The sequence below is a fragment of the Schistocerca gregaria genome, chromosome 1 (assembly GCF_023897955.1).
Source record: "Schistocerca gregaria isolate iqSchGreg1 chromosome 1, iqSchGreg1.2, whole genome shotgun sequence".
Classification (NCBI taxonomy): Eukaryota; Metazoa; Arthropoda; class Insecta; order Orthoptera; family Acrididae; genus Schistocerca; species Schistocerca gregaria.
Window position 1 is genome coordinate 809,561,450 of NC_064920.1, and position 22,479 is coordinate 809,583,928.

At 44.6% G+C, this 22,479-nt stretch overlaps 1 protein-coding gene across 1 annotated transcript in view; it reads right to left on the minus strand.

The window, feature by feature from the left end:
- LOC126270700 (fringe glycosyltransferase) overlaps positions 1-22,479 on the minus strand; it is a 570,474-nt gene that overhangs the window by 38,215 nt on the left and 509,780 nt on the right. The window contains exon 7 of the mRNA XM_049974091.1: positions 13,967-14,052. Coding sequence (XP_049830048.1) covers positions 13,967-14,052 — 86 coding nt within the window. The remainder of the gene's footprint in view (positions 1-13,966; positions 14,053-22,479) is intronic.

The window sequence follows — 22,479 nt, forward strand, 5'->3', positions numbered from 1 at the left end:
TCATTCGCAGCTTGATTGGGTCATTTAGGGTCGGTGGATGTGTCTCTGTGGTTCAGAGTCTGTACAGGCACCGCACTTGCTACATCTTCTGGTTTTGGGTAACTCGGGGAGATGGTGGCTTGTAATGCAAGTTTTGGGGCTGATCTGCTGTGGCCCTGTAGACCACCAATAACTATTCCGACCATTGTGATCTGGGCCCCTTTAGATGAGCCACTCCCTCACTGAGCAAAGTAAAATTTAATGTGAAGGTTTGTGTGCTGCCTTATTCACATTTATCTTGTAACAACCGACAGGTGTAATTTAAGTTATTTAGTTGGCAAGAGATAACTATTTTAACTTTAGTACAAACTAATTACTTAAAGGTGTGCTTTTTAAGGAATTGATATAAGTTTAAAATCTTATTATTGGGAAGTTGTTAACGTCATACCTTGCAATCTCCTTATTATAAAGAAAATTTGTCAGCTATTGGAAATTTTTTTGAAATTGGTTTTTTTAAAAATGCCAGCCTTAAAATGTATTACTAAGAAAGTCTTTTAAAATAGAAAGGTACCTTTAGCAGTGTGTGTTATTTCACCAGCACCTCCTGGCCCCTACTTCCACGATAACGTTTTGGAATAGCATGTGTACATGAGTTGTTGTTTGTGAACAGCCCTAATTGATGGTTCACCGAGTACTCTAAGGACTGAAAATGTGTATAGGTACTATACTGCCGAGAAACCCCGTAGACATGGACGTGAGTGTGATCCAATGTTTCCAGACCGACTGCGAGTAGGGCATTTGAATGCGCCCATGCCGTACCGATAGAGTAGGTGGCCGCAATTAAAGAGCGAAACTACACGCGTGGAGGCGCGCGGCAGGGTGGAGCCCAAGGACGCATATCTGTAGAGCCGGCGATGGTGCTCCCGGAGCTCCAATTAGGGCACAAAAAGGCCCGGGGCGGCCACTGGAGCAGGCATTCCGGCGGTAAGAAGACCGGCCCGCGCGCAGCCCCGGCCAAGGAGAACTTGTTCCCCGCGCCTGCCTCTGATTGCCCCGGTGCGCCCGCTCGAGCTGGACCTGATGCTGATGGCCGATAGCGCCGGCAGGTGTGCTCCCATCCAGACCAGACCGAGCCCCACCGCCGACTAAGTCTGTTGCTGCCGAGAGACTCTTGAGGGATGCCTCACGTCTAACCCAACAATTTAAATAGCACTCACGAATCGCACCTTTTAGATTTTCTCCATACTTTTAGAATTCTCAAGTCAGCGCCCGGACATAGATTTCCTGAAGTAGTACGATGCAATTCTTAATAACTATAAATCGAAAAAATCGCCTTCGAAGACTAGAATATTTCTTACCGCCAGCAAGCACGTAATGGCCGGCAAATTAGTGGCAGCATGGAAGTACACGACGGGCGCTCAAGAAATAAGGCAACACTTGTTTCTGCAAGCAGGTTGGTTGGTTGGTTGGTTGGTTGGTTGGTTGGTTTACTCAGGATTCCAGTACACTACATTATTCCCCACTCATTTTGCTGCAAAACCTTGTTTTTCAATATAATCTGCGTTCAAGTCGACGGCCTCACGCCACCTTGCTGGTACGACCGATAAGCTCCAAGCTGTCACTCCACTGGTCGACGTCGGAACCAACGTCTTGCTCCACCAATCAGCTCCCAATCGCGCACGTACTGCGTCCCGCGGAATGCACCCTTCATTGGGCCAAATGGATGCTAGTCGGGAGATGAGAGATCCGGGGAGTAGGGTGGACGAGGAAGAACAGTCCAGTGAAGTTTTGTGAACTCCTCTTGGGTGTCGTGGAAAAGGAGAAGTTCATTTGCATTTTTGTGGCAACGAACACGCTGAAATTATTTTCCAATATCCTGAGAGTGACAACAAAGTTCAGTGTTGTTCGTCGCACCATGCGGTAGGGTATCTAACACAATAACCCCTCCAGAGTCCCGGAAGACCGTCTCTCCGACTTTACTGGCTGAGTGTGCGGCTTCTACCTTTTCTACGACGAAGAGGTGATGCGACGTCACTCCTTGGCTTGACGTATTGCTCCAAGTTCGAAGTGATGAACCCACGTTTCATCGCCTGAGACGACGTTAGATAAAAAATCACAAACAGTCTCGTAACGCGCATGAAATTCTACTCAGAGAGTCCTTCGTTGCTCTTAATGGTTTTGTGTTAGGGAGAGCATGAACCTTTGAGTAGCCCAATTGGTGGACAAGTAGGTCAGTACTACGAACAAAGACGTGGAGTTGAGATTTATTTATTTATTTATTTATTTATTGCCAGATTATAGACCTGTTACCTGATGTTTAAGAAAGGTCGTACCTCTTACAATGTTCGTTTTTCATCTTTTTACAGTTTTCTTTTTTTTATCTACAACATTTACCAAGAATGATACTTTTCAAAATAACAATTAAATAATTTAAGGTTGAAATATAAATAAAATTGTTGTTTTTAAGAAGAAGATATGATAGAGGAGAGATTTGTTAGTACCATCACCGAATGTGACTAATGGTGAATACCTGGGAATGGTTTCTTCGAGCCGATAACCAGGACACACACACACACACACACACACACACACACACACACACACACACACACACACAAATGGTTATTAGTAAAGAAATAATGTTGCTTATCCTATTTATTACTAATCCTATGTATTAACTACTTTAGATGCCTATCCAAGTACAGCATTTGGTGATTTCTTGGGTAGATCGCCAGCACCTTATGCTTATTTACTTTCACATCTCAGCTTCCTACTCCTCTTCGTCCTCATTGTCACTATTTTCACTATTTTCGCTGTCACTGTGGGTATCGCCGTCGACCCTCTGGAGATTGTTATTACGCTGAACATGGGCATGTCTGTAATGTCGTGTCCGCATTTACTCTTCATGTGTTGTTTTTGAAATACTCTTTGTCAGTGCGTTTAATTGTGCCCATTGTTCTTCGTCTCTTATTGCTGTGTGTATATCTATGTATCTGTGTAGCCTAAGAGCAGTGTATGTCTATTTTTCGCGTATTGCCCGCAGAAAAAGAGTGTGTTTTGGGGAACCTTCTTCCCCGCATGTGCATGTAGGTGTCTGCCTCAGACTCACGCGGTTTAAGTGCGTGAGATGCGAGGTGTCAGACTGTGGTCCGTCGATCACCTCGTGCGAGTTCGTTCGCACGTTCCAACACTGCAGGAGTCACCGCCGTGTGCGGCCGACCGGCACGCACAAGTTCGGACAGGTTTGCGCGACTTTGTTGCAACGACGACAGACACCTCGCCCAACGACTCACCGTGCATTTGTTTACTGCCCGGTCTCCGCAGACATTCTGAAAGCGCCTATGAATGTCTTACGATTTGGTTTTCCGCAAAAAAGAAACACAATGATAGCTCTCTGCTTGGAACGCACCTCCATCACAGACGCCATTTGGATGGCTACGTATGGCGCTGGCACCAACAGGAACTTTATGGGCCTGAAGCGAGAAATATTCCACGATGTCGCACAACAAATTACACATTTTTGCAACCGAAACTGCCCGAGAGAAAGATGTGCTGCATTACTTATTGAGCTTCCCTCCTAGTAATCACGGAGCGGCTGGTTTTTATCCTTGCCAACAGCACCTTTTAAAGAATGAGATTTTCACTCTGCAGCGGAGTGTGCGCTGATATGAAACTTCATGGCAGATTAAAACTGTGTGCCCGACCGAGACTCGAACTCGGGACCTTTGCCTTTCGCGGTCAAGTGCTCTACCAACTGAGCTGCCCCGAGTTCGAGTCTCGGTCCGGCACACAGTTTTAATCTGCCAGGAAGTTTCAGCACCTTTTAAGTAACTTTTATTTGCAATTTTCGGCAGACTGCAAGGTATGGATGTCTGTTGAGCTGGCTGCTGTCGACACAGACGCGTCGGAGCCCTGGCCTCCGGACGCAACCTACGCCGGCGCCTGCTCCCGTCCGCTACCCCTCGTTACCTGCATCAGATCGCTCACGTAGCCGCGGAAAAAGACTGTGCGCGGTCCAGCGCCCTGCGGTGGCCTCTGTCCAGAAAAACAAACTCGGCGCCGAGCAAACACAATGCGTCGGCGAGCAGCGACCGGCGACCAGCGAGCGGAACCATCTTGGCGGTCGTGCAGCGGCGTCCCGCCGGGAGCGAGCCGGCAGCGGCCGCGCGACACCCGCCTTCCACGAAGCGCGCCGCCTTTTGTGCGGGAATTAGCCCACAAAGCGAGTTAGCACTCGGCGCGCCTCCATTGTGGACGGCCACGACTTCCATCTGACCGGCGAGGCTGGCTCCTCTTCTCGGAACGGCCACAACGAGCCCTTATAGAGAGTCGCAATGGACACCGTACTGGCTGCCAGATGGTGCTGCTTTGTACTGCGATAAAGGTAACTACTGCGCCAGCAGAAGGGCTGGTCAGTTCAGGTCGATAGCCAACACGCGTCACCACTAATGTATCGTTTCCGTACCCTCCGTAAACGAGATTTCGTATTTATTACGTAAGGCGCACGTGCTCAGGCGTGGTAGAAATAAAAAGCGATACCCAAAACACCATCTTAATCACCAATTAAGAGTCAGCTTTTAACACAAGGACACAATGTCCACATTTTTTTTCGTTCTTCATTGGCGATTTACATTTAAATGAAGTGTATAAATATATTGTGTATATTATTGTGATGTATGTATGTTTTAATTATTTCTTGTGTGCAAAATAACCAATGAAAGAAAATGTGAAGAACAGTAGTAGACGCACTGGCCCAGCCAGAGGTTATTATGTTAACCAAAGAAGTTACTCTCATTGTCGTGCTGTCGCTGAGCGTAGGAGCGCGACAATGTCTATCAGGTGGTGGTAGATAGAGGCAGGCAGTAGCGAGAGAGCGAGTCGGAAGCAAAGCAGGAATTCTGCTGCGAGAGTGCGCAAGACCTGTTTCACTGCAAGATGTCACGTACGGTAGGGAGAAGTAATTGGGCACAGAGTAAAGCATCAAGGTTAACCAGTGTTTACGAAGAGCGCTGGGAGCCTAAAGTTAACTGTGATGAAGAGGGGAGCCTGTAGCCATACATTGTCGTGGTATAACGGACGCCGCACCGCTATGACGTAAGACCCGACCAGTTTATCATTTAGAACTGTAAAAGGCTTGCCAGTGTTAGCTGCGAATCGTTCAACAAGAAATAATTTAGCAACTTATCGCCGGCCGCTGTGGCCGAGCGTTTCTAGGCGCTTCAGTCTCGAACCGCGCTGCTGCTGCGATCGCAGGTTCGAATCTTTCCTCGGGCACGGACGTGTGTGATGTCCTTAGGTTACTTAGGTTTAAATAGTTCTAATTCTAAGGGACTGATGACCTCAGATTTAATAAGTCCCATAGTGTTCAGAGGCATTTGAACCATTTTTGAGCAACTTATTTATCTTAAGGTGCGTAATTGTCAGTAACAACTACCTAACAGCATCCTCTCCGTATCCTTAATCAACCGAGTGTGTCATTAATGAACTGAATGCAAATCATAAGAAGAGTGAAATTTATCGAACTGATTAACAGTTTAAATGAAAGTGAGCAAAAAATTCTTTTTAGACTTGCTAATTAAGTGCTGATTGTTGACAAGTAATATGACAAAGGATATTCAACAACACTTTCAGACAGTTTTGCATGGGAAGTAATTTACGTAACAATAAGTCACAGCAGCGAACTCCGTAATCATTTATAAACCAGTGATTATTGTAGAACAGTCAATTTAAATACTAAAATTATTTTTTTCGGGAACTTTACCTTGTGCAAAACAGTTTAATAGCAATTAGCATTACAGTGAGAAACACAGTTCAGCTGCCTCGTAACTGTTAGTGTAAAGAACTAGTAATTAATTTCATGAAGTAGTTGCAAGTTTGCTTTTAGTCCATGAGAAAATTTTCTGGGTGACCATTATGTTTTGATAATGAGCGCTAGTCAGTGCCTTTGCGACTGTCCTCGCCTGCCAACATGCTACATAGTAACGTGATTTAATTTCAAAGTCAAGAGTTTTAATTGATTTCGCTCACATTAAGAGAGCCGGCGACCGTCCATTTACAATAACCTCCAAACAGAGTCAAAATTAATTCATAATTTCGGACCAAAGTTTCACTAGCTAGTTTCCGTATTATTTCGCACATTTTTTATTTCTGCCGATCGTTATTGTGCGATTTAGTTCGCGCTATAAGGATCTAGTTGTGACGGCACCTGACTTCTTCCGGATAATACTTTCACTTCAGATTCGGGACCTTATCCCAAATTAATATCAGATCATTAGCAACACGATAATTCTTTAGTCTACCACCCGAAGAAGGGGGTGTTATAAGCTGAGCATATTTTTTTTTTTAGCATTTTGATGGTGTGTCACAAGTTTAGGGTATTCCAGAGGAGGACGTTACAGGTTCCTAAGTTAGCTGATTTATAAGTAACTTATGCATATACTGACATGTAGGCACTTACAGTAGAACAACCTGTAGCTACCACGCCATTACCGCCAAACCTGAGAGGTAACCCCATTCCAAGTGTAACAGTTACATGAGGATGACTCAAAGAGTCTGAAGACCCTCGGCCTCCATGGTTTGAAAAATAATGCAACATTAACAGTACTTTTAGAAGACCGTGGCGTATCACAAAGCTGATTTCCAAATAAAAGGAAACGGTACATTAAAGACAGGGTATCAACACGTTGAACCCATTCCTGCTTCATAGAAACAAAAACAATACCGTTTCACTTTGATTCAGGTGTGCAGAAACGCAGAATTTCGTTTTCTCAGAAACTAACAGTTCAAAAACACGCCATTTGACAAAAAATATTCGACCAAATCATGCCTGTAGTTCATGAGAAGGTATAGGCCTTTTACTCGACTTTTCCAGTTTTACTTTTACTTTATCGACTGTGATACTTCTCGAGTGTACCACAGGAAACGACCGTGGCTTTGAGAAATAGCTATCTGGGCATTTGTGGGAGTAATGTAGTCCAAATACGACAAATTTCAATATCATTAGCCATGTATAAATTAGAGATAGAGAGACTGTTTTGGCATTAACAGCATGAGCTATTATGACGAAAATGGACCGACGTGTGGGTGGTACTCTTGAATTAATTATGTATTAGGTAATAACGAGAAGAGGCAAGTAAGGATGAGGATGCGAAAAGTATTTAAGAGATTCGTTCATCTTTCCGCTTTCTGATCTTCACATTACAACAATAAACCCACTGAGCGTGAAAAGCTGTATAAGAAGGTTCCAAGTTTTTGTCGAGAAAAAGTTGTCTCTCCGTGCCCGCACAGCGGCCGAGACAATGCGCCTCCGGAACTAGGCCGCGCTTCCTTTCTTGGTTTAACAGAAGGCTTCCGGCCCCCAGAAACCAGCCGAGTGTGACAGAGGTCCCTACTTGCAGTCGCCATTTGAGCAAAGCACGACTGGTAACAACATCCCACAGCATTGCAAAGCAGTGAGCAATGCTGTGTGAAACATCTGTTCGCACATACATTGCTTCACAATTCACAGTGATAAAAAATACGTTTTAAATTAATGTCCGCTTCATGCATACGTTATCCCTGTGACATTTCCTGAAACGGGCTACGGCTGGAAATAGCATCTCTCGGTGAAATACTTATTTTCCATCGTTTATTATAAACGAGCGTGTACGAATCTATTATAGCGTTCTCTTACTGTAAGTTTTCGTTCAAAGGTCGTTAAACTGATTCCAGATGTGGCTCAAGCCAAGTAAAAGTTACCGTTTTACACGTTGCGGAAGACTACCTAATCGTGTGTGGAATTATATTTAGTCAAATGAAGTGGTTTTAATTCAAACCAGTGATAAGATGTTTGCTCCCTTAATCATTGACAGAGAGAAGACACCTTCATGAGACATTAACTAGTGAATTCCACACAGCGTCTTAACAGTTTTGTTTTATTTTTTTAAGAGTGTTACCTTACAGATTTAACACCAGGTCCACTTTCTTGCAGTCTCTGACATGATCTTGTTTCATTTTCTGACATTTATTTGATTTGTGAGAAATACATATTCCCCAGATCATAAGCCACCACAAAGCAACTGCTTACGGTTACAGTAAGATGTTGAATTACCGTGAATGTAATAGAATAATGGTAAGTAGACGCTGTTTTCTCTGCTTTTGCACCCATATTGTCCCATAACTTGAATCCGCGCGGTTTGAGGCGCCATGTCACGGATTGCGCGGCCCCTCCCGCCGGAGGTTCGAGTTCTCTCTAGAGTGCTCGCGCGCTTGTGTGTGTGTGTGTGTGTGTGTGTGTGTGTGTGTGTGTGTGTGTGTGTGTGTGTGTGTGTGTGAGAGAGAGAGAGAGAGAGAGAGAGAGAGAGAGAGAGAGAGAGAGAGAGAGAGAGAGAGCGAGCGGAAGTTAGTTTAAGTAGTGTGTAAGTCTAGGGACCGATGACCTCAGCAGTATGTACCCCATACACACATATTGGGGTGGTTTTGAATTGAGAAATAGTTCGAAATTCGTGACCTTTCTGTCATTTGCATTGTCATATTACTGAGATTATGAAATTCGTGCACGGAGTTCATAAAGAGTTGATATTTCGATTTCTCGATTTTATTACCAATTTATTTACGTCCTAAATGGATATGCTCCGGCCTATGGCATCGTCCAGAGATCGTGGTGCCACATCAGGGTCGGCAAAAATCGGTAAGACATACATTAGACGAGGGGGGGGGGGGGGGGGGGGGGCGCTCCTTGCAATCCATATCAAACCATGAGAGGCACTCCAGAAGACCCCTCCTCCTACCCTCCAGCATTGCAACGCTCTCACTCTGAGGTCAATATAGCGTCGAGGACGCAAGCGCTCGGCAGTTTATGGCCTCATCTGAAGGGGTCAACATCACTGTGTAGAGCCAACGAGTTGTTAAATATTCTGATAAACTTGGCCACTGTACCTGAAGATAACAGTTTGTTAATTAATGCATCCCATTATGCTTTACTTGTCCACGTAAATCAACCATTACTTCATGTGGCAAATGAAGTGCGTAAAATTGAAGTGCATTTTTTATTCATTAATGAACAAAGTGAACTAATATTTCATGTGTTCTGGTTTTATGAGACTTCTCCAACAGCAATCAAAAAGGCCGCAGTTGTGACCAGTCATTTCACGCAAACGTCAAACCTGTCCAGTTTGGCAGACAATGAACATTTACGCTTCAAGGCTGTGTGGTAGACATATATATCTTGAAAGTAGTCAGTGAAAGGAATGTTTTGATTCGCATCGTCAAGTTTTGCCTCAAATAAAGAAACGGTCAGTGAAACTCAGAAGTGGAGTGAAATGCTGGTACGCTACTCGGAACCGACGCCGCAGCAGAGCTTTCGCCGAGTGGCGTTGACCGTTAAACCGCAGTCTGTTCCAGGGAATTCAGCAGGTGAAGATAAAAAGTTATATAGAAAAAAAGCTGAAAAATGAATGTACAATTTTCTATTATTTCATGGAAGACCATGTCGCAATATTGGATTCTATTATTCCATCCTCTTTCCCGTAATCCAGTTACGACTCAGTATACTGCCACATGCCTGTTTCTAGTTCTTCTGCACGCCAACGTTATTAAGAGCCTTCCTCCGCGAGACTTATGTTGTAAAATCCGAGAATGTCATACCGGACCTTTTCATTCCTGTTCGAGTGCCAAATTTACTGCCTCTTGTAATAGTCTGCTGTGGTTTAGGAACAGCAACAGGACGCAAGTCTGCCGCAGCTATCTCCACGAGCTACGGTAAATGATTTTCAGAGTACTTAATCTCCCTGCATAATCAGGTCCATTTCAGTTCCAGAAGAAGATTCAGCAGGTTCGCTACGCGGACTGCGGTGAGGCGGCAGGTGGCAAACGAATAGTACCAGTTTCGTTGGCGACACGTTGACTTGTCCCTGATGGAACCGGTCACCGTGGACGCACCGCAGGTGCACGGGATACGGGAATATATTCACCACTCGTCTTTGGAGCAGCCGATAAGAAAATTTTATTTGCGAGCCATCGTCAGCTGTCTCCAGGAGGACTAAATGTTACTCGCTTCGACAGTACAGTGACCCTGGGATACCTTCTAACATCGTGTCGCACCTCCTTTTGCTTGGCGTAGTGACGCAACTCTACGTTGCATGGACTCAACAAGTCGTCGTAAGTCCCTTGCAGAGATGTTGAACCATGCTGCCTCTATAGCCGTCCACAATTGTGAATGTTTTACCGTTGCAGTATTTCGTGCATGGACTGACCTCTTGCTTACATCGCATAAATACTCGATGGTATTCATGTCGGGCGACCTGGGTGGCCAAACTATTTGCTCGAATTTTTCAGAATGTCCTTCAAACCGGTGACCCGGTGGAGGGCGCGCTCTCATCCATAAAAATTCCGTCATCGTTTGGCAACGAGACGTCCGTGAATGGCCGCAAATGGTTTCCAAGTAGCCGAACATTCAAGGATTCAGTCCATTCGATGTAAACACAGCCCACAACATTATGGAGCCATTAAATGCTGGCGCAGTGCCTTGTTGACAACTTGGATCCATGGCTTCGCGGACTCTGCTCCCCACTCGAAACCTACCTCCCCAACAGAAATCTGAACTAAGCCGACCAGGCCACGGCTTCCCAATCGGAAGAGCCCAACCGATATGGTCAGGAGCCCAGGAGAGGCGCTGCAGGCAATGTCGTGCTGTCAGCAAAGGCATTCGCGACCGCCGTCTGTTGTCATAGCCCTTTAACGTCCGCCCCCGGTAGCTGAATGGTCAGCGCGACAGACTGTCAGTCCTAAGGGCCCGGGTTCGATTGCCGGCTGGGTCGGAGATATTTTCCACTCAGGGAGTGGGTGTTGTGTTGTCCTCATCACCACCATCACCATCACCATTTCATCCCCACAACGCGCAAGTCGCTGCAGTGGCGTAAAATCGAAAGACTTGCACCAGCGAGCAGTTTACCCGACGGGAGGCCTTCGTTACACGCAGTTGTTATTATTATAGCCCTTCAACGCCAAATTTCGCCGCGCTGTCCTAACTAGCGCGTTCGTCCTACGTCCCACACTGATTTCTGCAGTTATTTCATGCAGTGTTGCTCTTCTGTTAGCACTTATCGCGCTACGCAAACGCCGCTGGCGTCGCTCGTTAAGTGAAGGGCTATCGACCACTGTGTTGTCCGTGGTCAGAGATAATGCCTAAAATTTGGTATTCTCGGCACGCTCTTGCCACTGTGGATGGCGGAATACTAAAATCCTTAATAATTTCCGAAATGGAATGTCCCATGCGTCTAGCTCTCCAACTATCACTCGGTGTTCGAAGTCTGTTAATTGCCGTCGTGCGGCCATAATCACTTTGAAAACCTTTTCACAGGACTCACCCGAGTACAAATGACAGCTCCGCCAATGCACTGCCCCTTTATACCTTTAGGACGCGACGTCAGTATATGTGCGCTATCCCATAACTTTAGTGGTCTGATTGTGTTTTATTTACAGTGTTATGGATTTCATAGCAAGGTACCTTATGTCCGCTTTCAATGTGTCTCATTGGTGACCGTGTTCCGAAAGTTTGCTAACATTCCATTCCTCTGCGCCTCGGAGCTTCCGAAGTGCTACGCGAAAACTATCTCAGGTCATAGTCAGAATCAATATAATCTTGGTGATGCTGCGCATGAGATAAATCATGCGACGTACCACTCCGCGGATTTACTAGCGAACCCGGATTAATTCTATGCACAGCTACGTATGTAAAAGCAAATTGAAATAAGGGTCACCAGTCTCGCTTTAACCATCAAGTGCCGGCCAGAGTGGCCGTGCGGTTCTAGGTGCTACAGTCTGGAATCGAGAGACCGCTACGGTCGCAGGTTCGAATCCTGCCTCGGGCATGGATGTGTGTGATGTCCTTAGGTTAGTTAGGTTTAAGTAGTTCTAAGTTCTAGGCGACTGATGACGTCAGAAGTTAAGTCGCATAGTGCTCAGAGCCATTTGAACCATTTTTAACGAGCAAGTATTAAGCTTCTCAGCACTCCAGAGTAGTTAATTAATCCCTTGCTGTACCATTTAATTCGACAAAATCCGTTCCACAGCGACTGGAAACCACGCAGCCGAAACGGGGCAGTGTGAAGCGTGAGACGCTGCTGTGCAAGTCGACAGGAGGATACAGGCAACATAGCTACAGGTTTGTTTGATTCACGTGACGCTGCCCTTGTAGGCATTAAACTAAATTCTTGTTCCTTATTAATATGCATTTCTGTAGTACAATATTTCATATAATACTTCAAAATATAAATTTTTACACAGATACAACACTTTAATAGAAATCAAAGTCTTCGTGGGCTTCTTCAGGTGACTTTTTCAGGAGAAATTTAATAACACGACGTATAAACGTAGTTACTGTCAAAAAATGTAATTATTTTAAGAAATACTCACTTTGAATGAATTTCTAATAGGAAAATGCCTATAATTCTAAAAATTAGTAATCCTACATGGAATGGTAGTTTCGAAAGAGTTGTGGTACATGTAGCGCCTCTTCGTGCTTTCCCATGTTTTGTGAAAAGGGGCCCCAATATTGTACTTGGAGCAGAGGTGGTGTTTCACCTAGTGATGGTTTCTCCGGCAATTGGACACTTAACATTACTTCTGCTTTATTTACATGCTAATCAACACATGCTTTCTTTCTCTGTACTTCTATTGTTTTCTGGTTAATGTACATCCCAAATAGAGCAATAACCAACTCTGAAAAAGTTTGGCCCGACTTTCGTTTCCACGAGTGTGACTCTTAATTTTTACGTTTGGTTCGCATTTGTTTCTACGAACCGCACTCATCCAAGTACGGCAAGGGCTTGAAAGTCCTGAAGCAACCCAACCACTTCCATAAAGATACCGAGATCCGACCACTGGAATGGAATATGTACACAGCCTCCAACTGCCTTTTAACAGCTCTTCCGCTGATAATTTTCACGTAACTTCAGTGTCAATAAAGGAGAAACTCACACTGAACATCTCTTGAATTTCCACGGAGACAAAAATAATTAAAAGGCTTCTCTCATACCTCGCCCAGTCCGTATCTTTCACTAAGATAGAACTATCCAGCTAGCTACTGGCTCTACGATCCGACTTAAGAACTCTGCCTATCGTGCACATTCACTTACAGGTAACATACGCTTAGATAATCGGAATGACTCCAGTCGAAAACCAAGCCGATGCACTGTGTGTTCTCTCCATTTCCTGCACAGCACGAAATAACTCAGTTGATCACCTTCCCCTGACTTCCGAAACACTTCGCAAACGTCAGCTCCGCGCACAGAGGGCACACGAGTTCTACATCCCGAGAGGACTTCCGGGTGGCTCCTCAGATTTCACGAGCTCCCAATACGCTCCACAAAATTGTTGAACTTTAAGGCACTCCGTCCAGTCAGAACCAGGAGCAGAATGCAGCCTTTTCGCTGGCCATTTCCTGCTCCTGCTATTATCGCTGATTGCTGGCGAAACGTTTGAAGTTTCTTTGCAAAGGGCATCGGAAAATACTGGCCATCACGGTAAATCACAATCCTCTCAAGCAAACGTGTAAGCTCTGGTGACTGTAGAAAAAGAAGTCCATCACCTCTAGACTGGGGAACAGCGCACTGTCTCTGACGAATACCACAGCCACAGGACTAGCACAAAGGTGTGGCCAGGAAATGAGACGTTACGAAATGACAGTATGTCTAATGCTTTTGATATTCTATTCGTTTAAGTGCTTGAATTTTCTTGCGTCAGCACTATTTTACCATGTGCACTCTTCCATCATTAACGCAATCTTTGTACTGTGTAGAAGCTGATCTCGATATCAGTCGTACCAATGATTACAGCCGGTCTCTCTTCGTTTGGACGCACAACATAAAATTTGTATCAAAAGTTTACTGGCACTGAGATGGGCAATGGGAGCTATTTATGTCACCACTTAAACACCTTAAGTAAATTACTTAGTCACATGTCTTCCGCAGTTTTTGATTACTAATATTTGAGTAATGGATGAACTTACCTCGCGACGGGCATCATCTTGAGCGCCAGCGCTCGACTCAGGCAAAACCCCGCTCCTCCAGTCGCGAACCAGAACGAGATCTTTTGCTGAAAGACAGAAAAAAAATCATTCCATCAGATGAACACAAGTTTAACAACTGTTGGAAAATATTTTAAGCAAGTATGTATTTTCGGATTAATGGAAGTGTACAAGCCACATGGAGGCAGAGATAGAACCAAGTGACTATGTTGATTTTAGCTTGCAGCGTTACACTATTTACGTAACTGTTTTTAACGAGTCATAGACGAAATGCGAGGCGGTACAGAAAAATTTCTCTGTTCCTAACAAAACGACGAAATACCTCTCAATTTCCTATACATCTGGAAATGATTAGCAGTGGGGTGACGTATGGGACTATTTAGATGAGAAGGAAAACTTCCCAACAATGAGCAACTACGAAATCTACATCTATATGAATGCTTTGCAGTTCACCTAACTTCTTGGCAGAGGGTTCGTAGAAACGCTTTCGGAATATTTCTCGATCGTTCCAAGCTCGAGGTGGACGCCGGAAAAATGAACACCTGAACATTTCCGTGCAAGCTCTGATTTCTCTTACCTTACTACTATGGCCATTCCTCCTTTTGTTGGTGGGAGCCAACAAAATATTTTCTCGTTAAGAAGAGAAAGTTGCAGACATAGGTGGCCGCAAACACTTTAACATTGCAGTTCGGCCACAACGTTACCTCAGTTACCTATTATTTGTCGAAAAGACCTCGTCTAAGCTAAATGCATCTTTGTTTTGTTGACTGCCGCCACAAATTACATATCATATACGTGGCACACTATTCCCTATTTTGTAATAATATAAAGCGAACATCCCTTCTTTAAATTATTTCACTGTCCACTGTCAGCCCTATCCGATAAGAATCCCACACCACGCAGCAATACTCTAACAGAGGATGGACAAGCATAGCGTAGGGAGTCTCTTTACTGCATTTTTTCCATCCTTATCTTCAAGAACGCAAACTTTCGTTCGCCTTCCGCACAAAGGTTTCTGTGTCATTATCCCAATTCAAGTCCTTGGTAACTATAACAGTGGGTTCAACGTACTGTGGATCACGATTTTCGAAACTGTAACTGAACAGAAGTTGTTACAATAGTTGCAGACGTAGCTGCCCGCAAACACTTTCCCATTCCAGTCCGCCCACATCACCACCTCAGTCGCCCGCTACAGAAACTTATGATTCTGTATTGCAGCCTCGACAGAATACTGTTCGGCCCGTATGTGCACGTGGTTAGGGGTACTCAAGATGATGTGTGCGTAGGAGAAGCGGTTTCCCGCTGCGCACGGACGCATACGGCACTGAAATATTGCCTAAGAGAGGCCATAAAGAGGGCATAATTCCCATAAGCGGGTCTCGAACCGGTCACGGAAACAGTCGTAAATGAATTGCTTACACTAGGGAAAGCGACGCAGCCCGACAGCTACGGTGGCTCCCTGCCGAGAAAGAGTCGGGCGCAAGGAATGTGTCGGGATTAGCATAGGCCCAGAACAGCGCCATTGTTTAGTGGAACAGTTATACGGACCAAGCAGCCGGACAATGCTCTCACTAATGAGAAACGGCTGTTCGTGCTTTCATGAAAACTGTAACCGCTTGTGCGAGTGAAGATATGTCTTTCTATGGTTACGTCATAGCTCGAGGAGGAGCGGCTCACTTATCATCGAACGAGCATTCTCTCTCCCAATTTAGAGACAACAAATTTAAGTACACAATGAGAGTAAGCGGAGAAATAAAGGCCGTCTCAAGAAAACATTTAAGAAAGAACAATGAAATACGGAGTAGAGAAATTACATGTGAAGATTTTGAGGGGATGGGAACAAAGATGGAGAAAAACTGCACTTTGTCCGTTCCACACACACGGCACTCCTACGAATCAATGAATATGGTGAAGTGTTGTAAATTACAATCCAAAGGTTGACTAATAGTGTCGTTATTTTAGCAGCGCATGGGGTCGATTTATAAATCTATCGTTCTGTCTGATTTTCTTGCGAGAAGTTGCAAAACAACATCTGCTGCCGCCGTCTATGTGGCAATGGTATGTGAATCGAGTGATTTCGCTACGCGAATTACTTACATCATGGCAGGGAGAGGAAATATTTGCGGCGAGGCGCCGATCAACTTTCTAAACTAACATACCAAAGAGATTCTACATCTACATCCATACTCCGCAAGCCACCTGACGGTGTGTGGCAGAGGGTACCCTGAGTACCTCTATCGGTTCTCCCTTCTATTCCAGCCTCGTATTGTACGTGGAAAGAAGGATTGTCGGTATGCTTCTGTGTGGGCTCTAATCTCTCTGATTTTATCCTCATGGTCTCTTCGCGAGATATACGTAGGAGGGAGCAATATACTGCTTGACTCTTCGGTGAAGGTATGTTCTCGAAACTTTTAACAAAAGCCCTTACCGAGCTACTGAGTGTCTCTCCTGCAGAGTCTTCCACTGGAGTTTATCATCTCCGTAACGCTTCCTCGATTACTAAATGATCCTGTAACGAAGCTCGTTGCTCTCCGTTGGATCTTCTCCATCTCTTCTATCAACCCTATCTGGTGCGGATCCCACACTGCCGAGCAGTATTCAAGCAGTGGGCGAACAAGCGTACTGTAACCTACTTCCTTTGTTTTCGGATTGCATTTCCTTAGGATTCTTCCAATGAATCTCAGTCTGGCACCTGCTTTACCGTCGATCAACTTTGTATGATCATTAGTTCTTTTGCTTACATAACCATTTAATGAGACAAGGTAACAACCCCCACACTAATGTTATGACGTGACTGCATTCTGAAAACTCTGAAGGTCCAATCACATAGCTAGAAATTATACACGGTGAACAGTCTCCTGTAGAAACCTTTACTGGTCCCTTGTGATATCAGAATTTCCGAATACAGGATTATCTGAATAATTGTTTAGAAGTATGAGTATTAAACTGTAAAAAAAAGTTATTACTGCCAAAACGCAAAACTTACCATATCTAAATCACAACACTCAGTTTTAAAACCGTTTTCAACTAACGCTATCACGGCATAACGCTCCTGCAGAAAATATCCACGTGCCTGGGATAAAACACAATTCAGATCTCTACAAAGGGACCTTTTCACAGTATCGGCCCACGAAAGGGAACGTAATTACCATTTCACACGAGGACTAAGTGTCTGAACTACATTACGTCATAGTATTAACATTGTTGCTACAGATAGATTGGCTTTTGCCTCAGTAATAAGACACTGGCATCTCCCTGCCCCCTTCCACAATATATCTGCACATTACTTCCTCTTCGCAAAACCTCGGATCGCTGTTGTTTATTTCATGAAATCCCACACAGTTTAGATGTCCTCCTTTATTACCACTACTGATTTCGTTTGGTAGTCTCTTCACAGAATATGAACTTCTACTCTGTTCAGTTCATATTATTTACAATTCAGTGGGACAATGTTTTTAATACAGCCGCATCAATTACACACTTACAACTGCGGTTTCACATCATCACACTCCATCCGTTGAGAAAACATACCTGTTAGTTCTTTTGACGTTCAGAGAGTCTGATGAGGATATATTAATAATATTGCCATATTCGTAAGACATGTCATGACAATATATAAACTGAAGGGAAGAAATTTTTAAATATTTAACAGAAAAGCTTATATTTATTTACTGGGTGGCTGGTTTCGGACTTTGCCAATTTTTACTACAAGACACGTATTTTATATTTAGGGTATGTTTGGAATGGACAGTTCTACTTACGTCATTACACATGCGGCATAATTACGATAGTATGGCTTCCCCAGTCGGAGAGTCCTCACCCGCACGCGCGAGTGTGTGTGTGTGTGTGTGTGTGTGTGTGTGTGTGTGTGTGTGTGTGTGTGTTTTCCTTAGTATAAGTTTGTTTAAGTTAGATTAAATACTGTGTAAGCTTAGGGGCCGATGACCTCAGCAGTTTGGTCCCATAAGACTTTATCACAAATTTCCAAATTACGATAGCACCTACGATGCGTAAGGCAGCGCGGCATACATTGTAGTTCTAAGAGAACAAATCTTCCATAGTATATAAAATATCGTTGCCACGTGGATCACATCATGCTGGATAATGAAGAGCTGAGATACACTTAAGTGTGACGACAAATATAACTGTCTACACGAAGCATTTCCTAAATACAAAATGCGTGGCTAGTCACGCAGAAAGTAGCACCTCCTAAAATGCCTTTCCCAATATTTGAGAGCTGCGAGACGCGGCGTACTGGAAAGGTTTCTAATATAAGAACTTTTATAGTGGGATGATGGTTACTAGCCGAAACCCACTGTCTGACACGCCAGTCAAAAGACTGGGACAAAGCTTTCAGAGCCGGGTGGGAAGCTTTGCGCAGACAAACTTTGTTCAAAATAGATATTTCATCTTTACGACTTGGGTATAGCGACGCAGGCCAGCATCCATGCCGCACTCAGAAGGAAGTTGTGCAGAATCAATCAGCCGCATGATTCTCGTCTCAAAGAAAAGAAAATGCCATCCGTTTTACGGAGGAATCAAGCGCTACATGGAGATAATAGCCACGATAATTGTCAAGTGCAATGACACGCTTTCTAGGAAGGAGTGTTCTTTAGGATTAAAAAATGGCAAAAGTAATTAGCACTGTCAAAAGAAATAGCATAGAAAGCAGAGCAAGAACTTCTGTGATACTACGTAGGAAGCAAAGTGAAACGAAGTACATGTATCAAGGCAGTCTTAGAGAAGCAGATTGCTCTGCTCCTGCTGAACATCAGCAGGCAGTTGTGAAATAATTTACAAAAAGAGTGAGTTTCTGTGTTCTATATTGTGTCGCAATGAAACACAGGCGGTGAGAAAATCGCACGGGAGAACAAGTAGAGGTATTTGGAACATTATAATCCAGCAGGGTGTCAAGAGTTCAATATATGGCTATAACAGAAACAGAGTGCTTCTTCAGAAATACGGACAGGGTGGTCGCCTGCGCTAGAACATCCAGAAGCGCGAGGCGTAGTCGAATTAGTAATTATCACCTCGAAAAAATAACATTACGGAATCAGCTCTTTTTTGCAGTCTTTGTGCCCAATAAAATTCCCGTACCACTGTAGTGCAGCTCACAGCCACTAAAGTCGAAAGAAAACATTTTCTACATTGAAAATCATGGGGCAATGAGAAACTAACCCAACGTTCACCCAATTGGTGTGGAAAACCCCCTATGACAAGTCCTGACAGTTGGTTATTTTTGACCAAAGATCGCGAAACTAATTCCAGACGTGGCTCAAACCAAATAAAAGTTATTGCCCTACAAGTTGCGAAAGTCTAGCTAATCGTGTACAAAATTATATTTAGTCAAATAAAGTGGTTTTAATTCAAAACAATGCTAAGATTTTTGCTTTGTATATAATAAAATTCTCAAGCAACAATGGTGCAGCTCGCCACTGGAAGAATCATAAGAAAACTGCGAGAGTTCATTTATAAAGCGGAGTTGGTGGTGGTCGGAAGTCTTGTTAGATGCAGCTTTCGTGCGGTTATTTGTTTTCTGCATTTGAAGGGGAACAACAGTGCATGCTGAGTTGGTAGAAGTGTATAGCAACAAAGCACCATCACGTCACACAGCGGTTACATGCCTCAGTCGTTTGCAGTGTGATGAAACAAGCCCCAATGAAAAAGAATAACGTGGCAGGCCATCTCTCTGTTCAAAGCCAGGAATCTGAAGAGAACTGGAGACCCTGGTACTCCAAGAACGGCGTATCACAATCGATGTGATAGTGGGAAAAGTGAAAATGAGTTTTCAACTTCTTGGACGACATGGACACTGCCCGTCCAGTTCCGGGTTTCCTCACACCACAGAAATGAGGCAGCAGCGGGAATGTTGCAGCTGTGTCAGGACAATCCAGAATTCTTTAGCCGCCTGGTCACCATGGGCGAGATATCTATGTAGCACTATGACGCCAGCGCGAAGGAGGAAAGCAACCAGTACAAACTTGTGGATTCACCAACGCCGAATAAGGCGAAAACGCAACCATCATAGGACAAGGTGGTGGTGGTGGTGGTGGTGGTGGTGGTGGTGGTGGTGGGGTTGTGGGCGCTCAACTGCGCTGTCATCAGCGCCCGTACAAAGTTCCAATTTTTACACTGGCCAATTTTTTTACACGCCTAATCTAGCCACTATCACGAATAATGATGAAGAAATGATGAGGGCAACACAGACACACAGTCCCCGGGCAGAGAAAATCCCCAACCCGGCCGGGAACCAATCCTAGGGCGCCGTGATACAGAGGCAGCAACACTAGCCGCTAGACCACGAGCTGTGGACAACAAGGTGATACAGAGAGTGTGTAGGGACTGCCATAGTGTGGTACTATCACATTAAGCTCTTTTGGAGGCAGTCACAGGAGTGTACTACCGAAATGTCCTGAAGAGATTACGGACGGCTATCAAGACGGAGCGTCGTACAAATCTGTCCAAGGGGGTGTTTGTGCTCCACGACATATCCCTGGCGTATTCTCCACGGGACAGTATCACACAAGCGACGCCTTTTGGCTACCATTTTCCTGACACGGCAAGCAGTGACTTCCTCCTCTTGCTTCGGCTGAAGAAACCATTGCATAGCAAGTAGTGGGTGATCAAAAGGTCAGTATAAATTTGAAAACTGAATAAGTCACGGAATAATGTAGACAGAGAGGTAAAAATTGACACACATGCTTGGAATGACATGGGTTTTTATTAGAGCCAAAACATACAAAAGTTAAAAAATGTCCGACAGATGGCGCTTCATCTGATCAGAATAGTAATAATTAGCATAACAAAGTAAGACAAAGCAAAGATAATGTTCTTTACAGGAAATGCTCAATATGTCCACCATCATTCCTCAACAATATCTGTAGTCGAGGAATAATGTTGTGAACAGCACTGTAAAGCATGTCCGGAGTTATGGTGAGGCATTGGTGTCGGATGATTTATTTCAGCAACCCTAGAGATGAAAACCAGGTAACCCGAAAGCCAATGATCGCACGGACTGAGGTCTGGGGACATGGGAGGCCATGCATGACTAAAGTTGCTGAGCACACGATCATCACCGAACGACGCGCGCAAGAGATCTTCCACGCGTCTAGCAATATAGGGTGGAGCGCCATCCTGCATACACATGGTACGTTTCAGCAATTGTTTATCAGCCAGGCTGTAGATGATGCGATTCTGTAACATATCGGCGTACATCTCACCCCCTCACGGTAGCAGTTACAAAACCAGAATCACGCATTTCCTCTAAGAAAAAACGGCCGATAATGGTAGATGTGGTAAATCCAACCCATACCGTGACTTTCTCGTCGAGCAATGGAGTTTCCACGACAGTTCTAGGATTTTCGGTAGCCCGTTGACAGACGCTTGGAGCGTGAAATGAGCTTCGTCGGTCCACAACACATTGCTCTATCAATCGTCATCATTTGCCATCTTTTGAAACGCCCACACCGCAAATGCTTTCCGCTTCACTAAATCGCCAGGTAACAGCTCATGATGCCGATGGATTTTGTACGGATAGCATCGGAGGGTACGCCTAAGTGTCAACCAAACAGTAGTGTATGGATTGCCGGTGCGACGTACGACTGCAGGAGCGCTGATTTCCCTGTGAATAGACGAACCCGCTACCGTCTCCATTTACAGGTATTCCTGAACTGTCTCAGCAGCATTACACCTTGTGCTCGGTCGGCCACTACGGGGTCTATCGTCTAAACAACCCGTGGCTTCGAACTTCGAAATCATTTTCGCCACAGCTGCATCTGTGAACGGACCTTTCCCCGTTCGAATCCCCTTCCTATGGCGATATGATCGTAACGCTGAACTTGCAGATCCCTCATGCTGATAATACAGCTTCGCTAAAAGCACCTTTTCAGGTAACGTCAACATGCTGCGACTGCTGGCGCATCTGATTCTCTCTCTCATGACAGCTCCTTTTATACACAATTGTCATGCGCAGTCACTGAGTTTTGCTGTCCAGTGCAACACTTTGTGATTTTTTTTGTTCTAATAAAACCCCATGTTATGCCAAGCATGTGTGTCAATTTTTACCGCTCTATCTACATTATTCCGTGGTTTATTAAGTTTTCAAGTTTCTACTGACTTTTTGATCACCCGGTATTTTCAGAACGACGACGAGGTATTTTCGAGGTGGAACGTTTCCTGAACAGCCAAAACACAGACTTCTACAATCAAGGTCTCCGCCACGTAATCCATCGTTAAAATTTCTCGCATTGAAGGCCTAACATAGAGGACTAACACTACTGCCAAATTATTGGCTTGAAGTCTGTTTCCCCATGATGATAAAGGTTTTTAACGATTCCTAGCCGCAGAGCCATCAGGTCAGGGAGCAACAGAGGGGAAGATGCAAACTGTAACAGACTCTGGATGCAGCAGGTGTGATGAACAGAAAGATGTGATCTTACATCCTGAAGAGGGACGTAATTCTAGAAACGTCGCGTATTTTGGAGTAGGTAGAACGC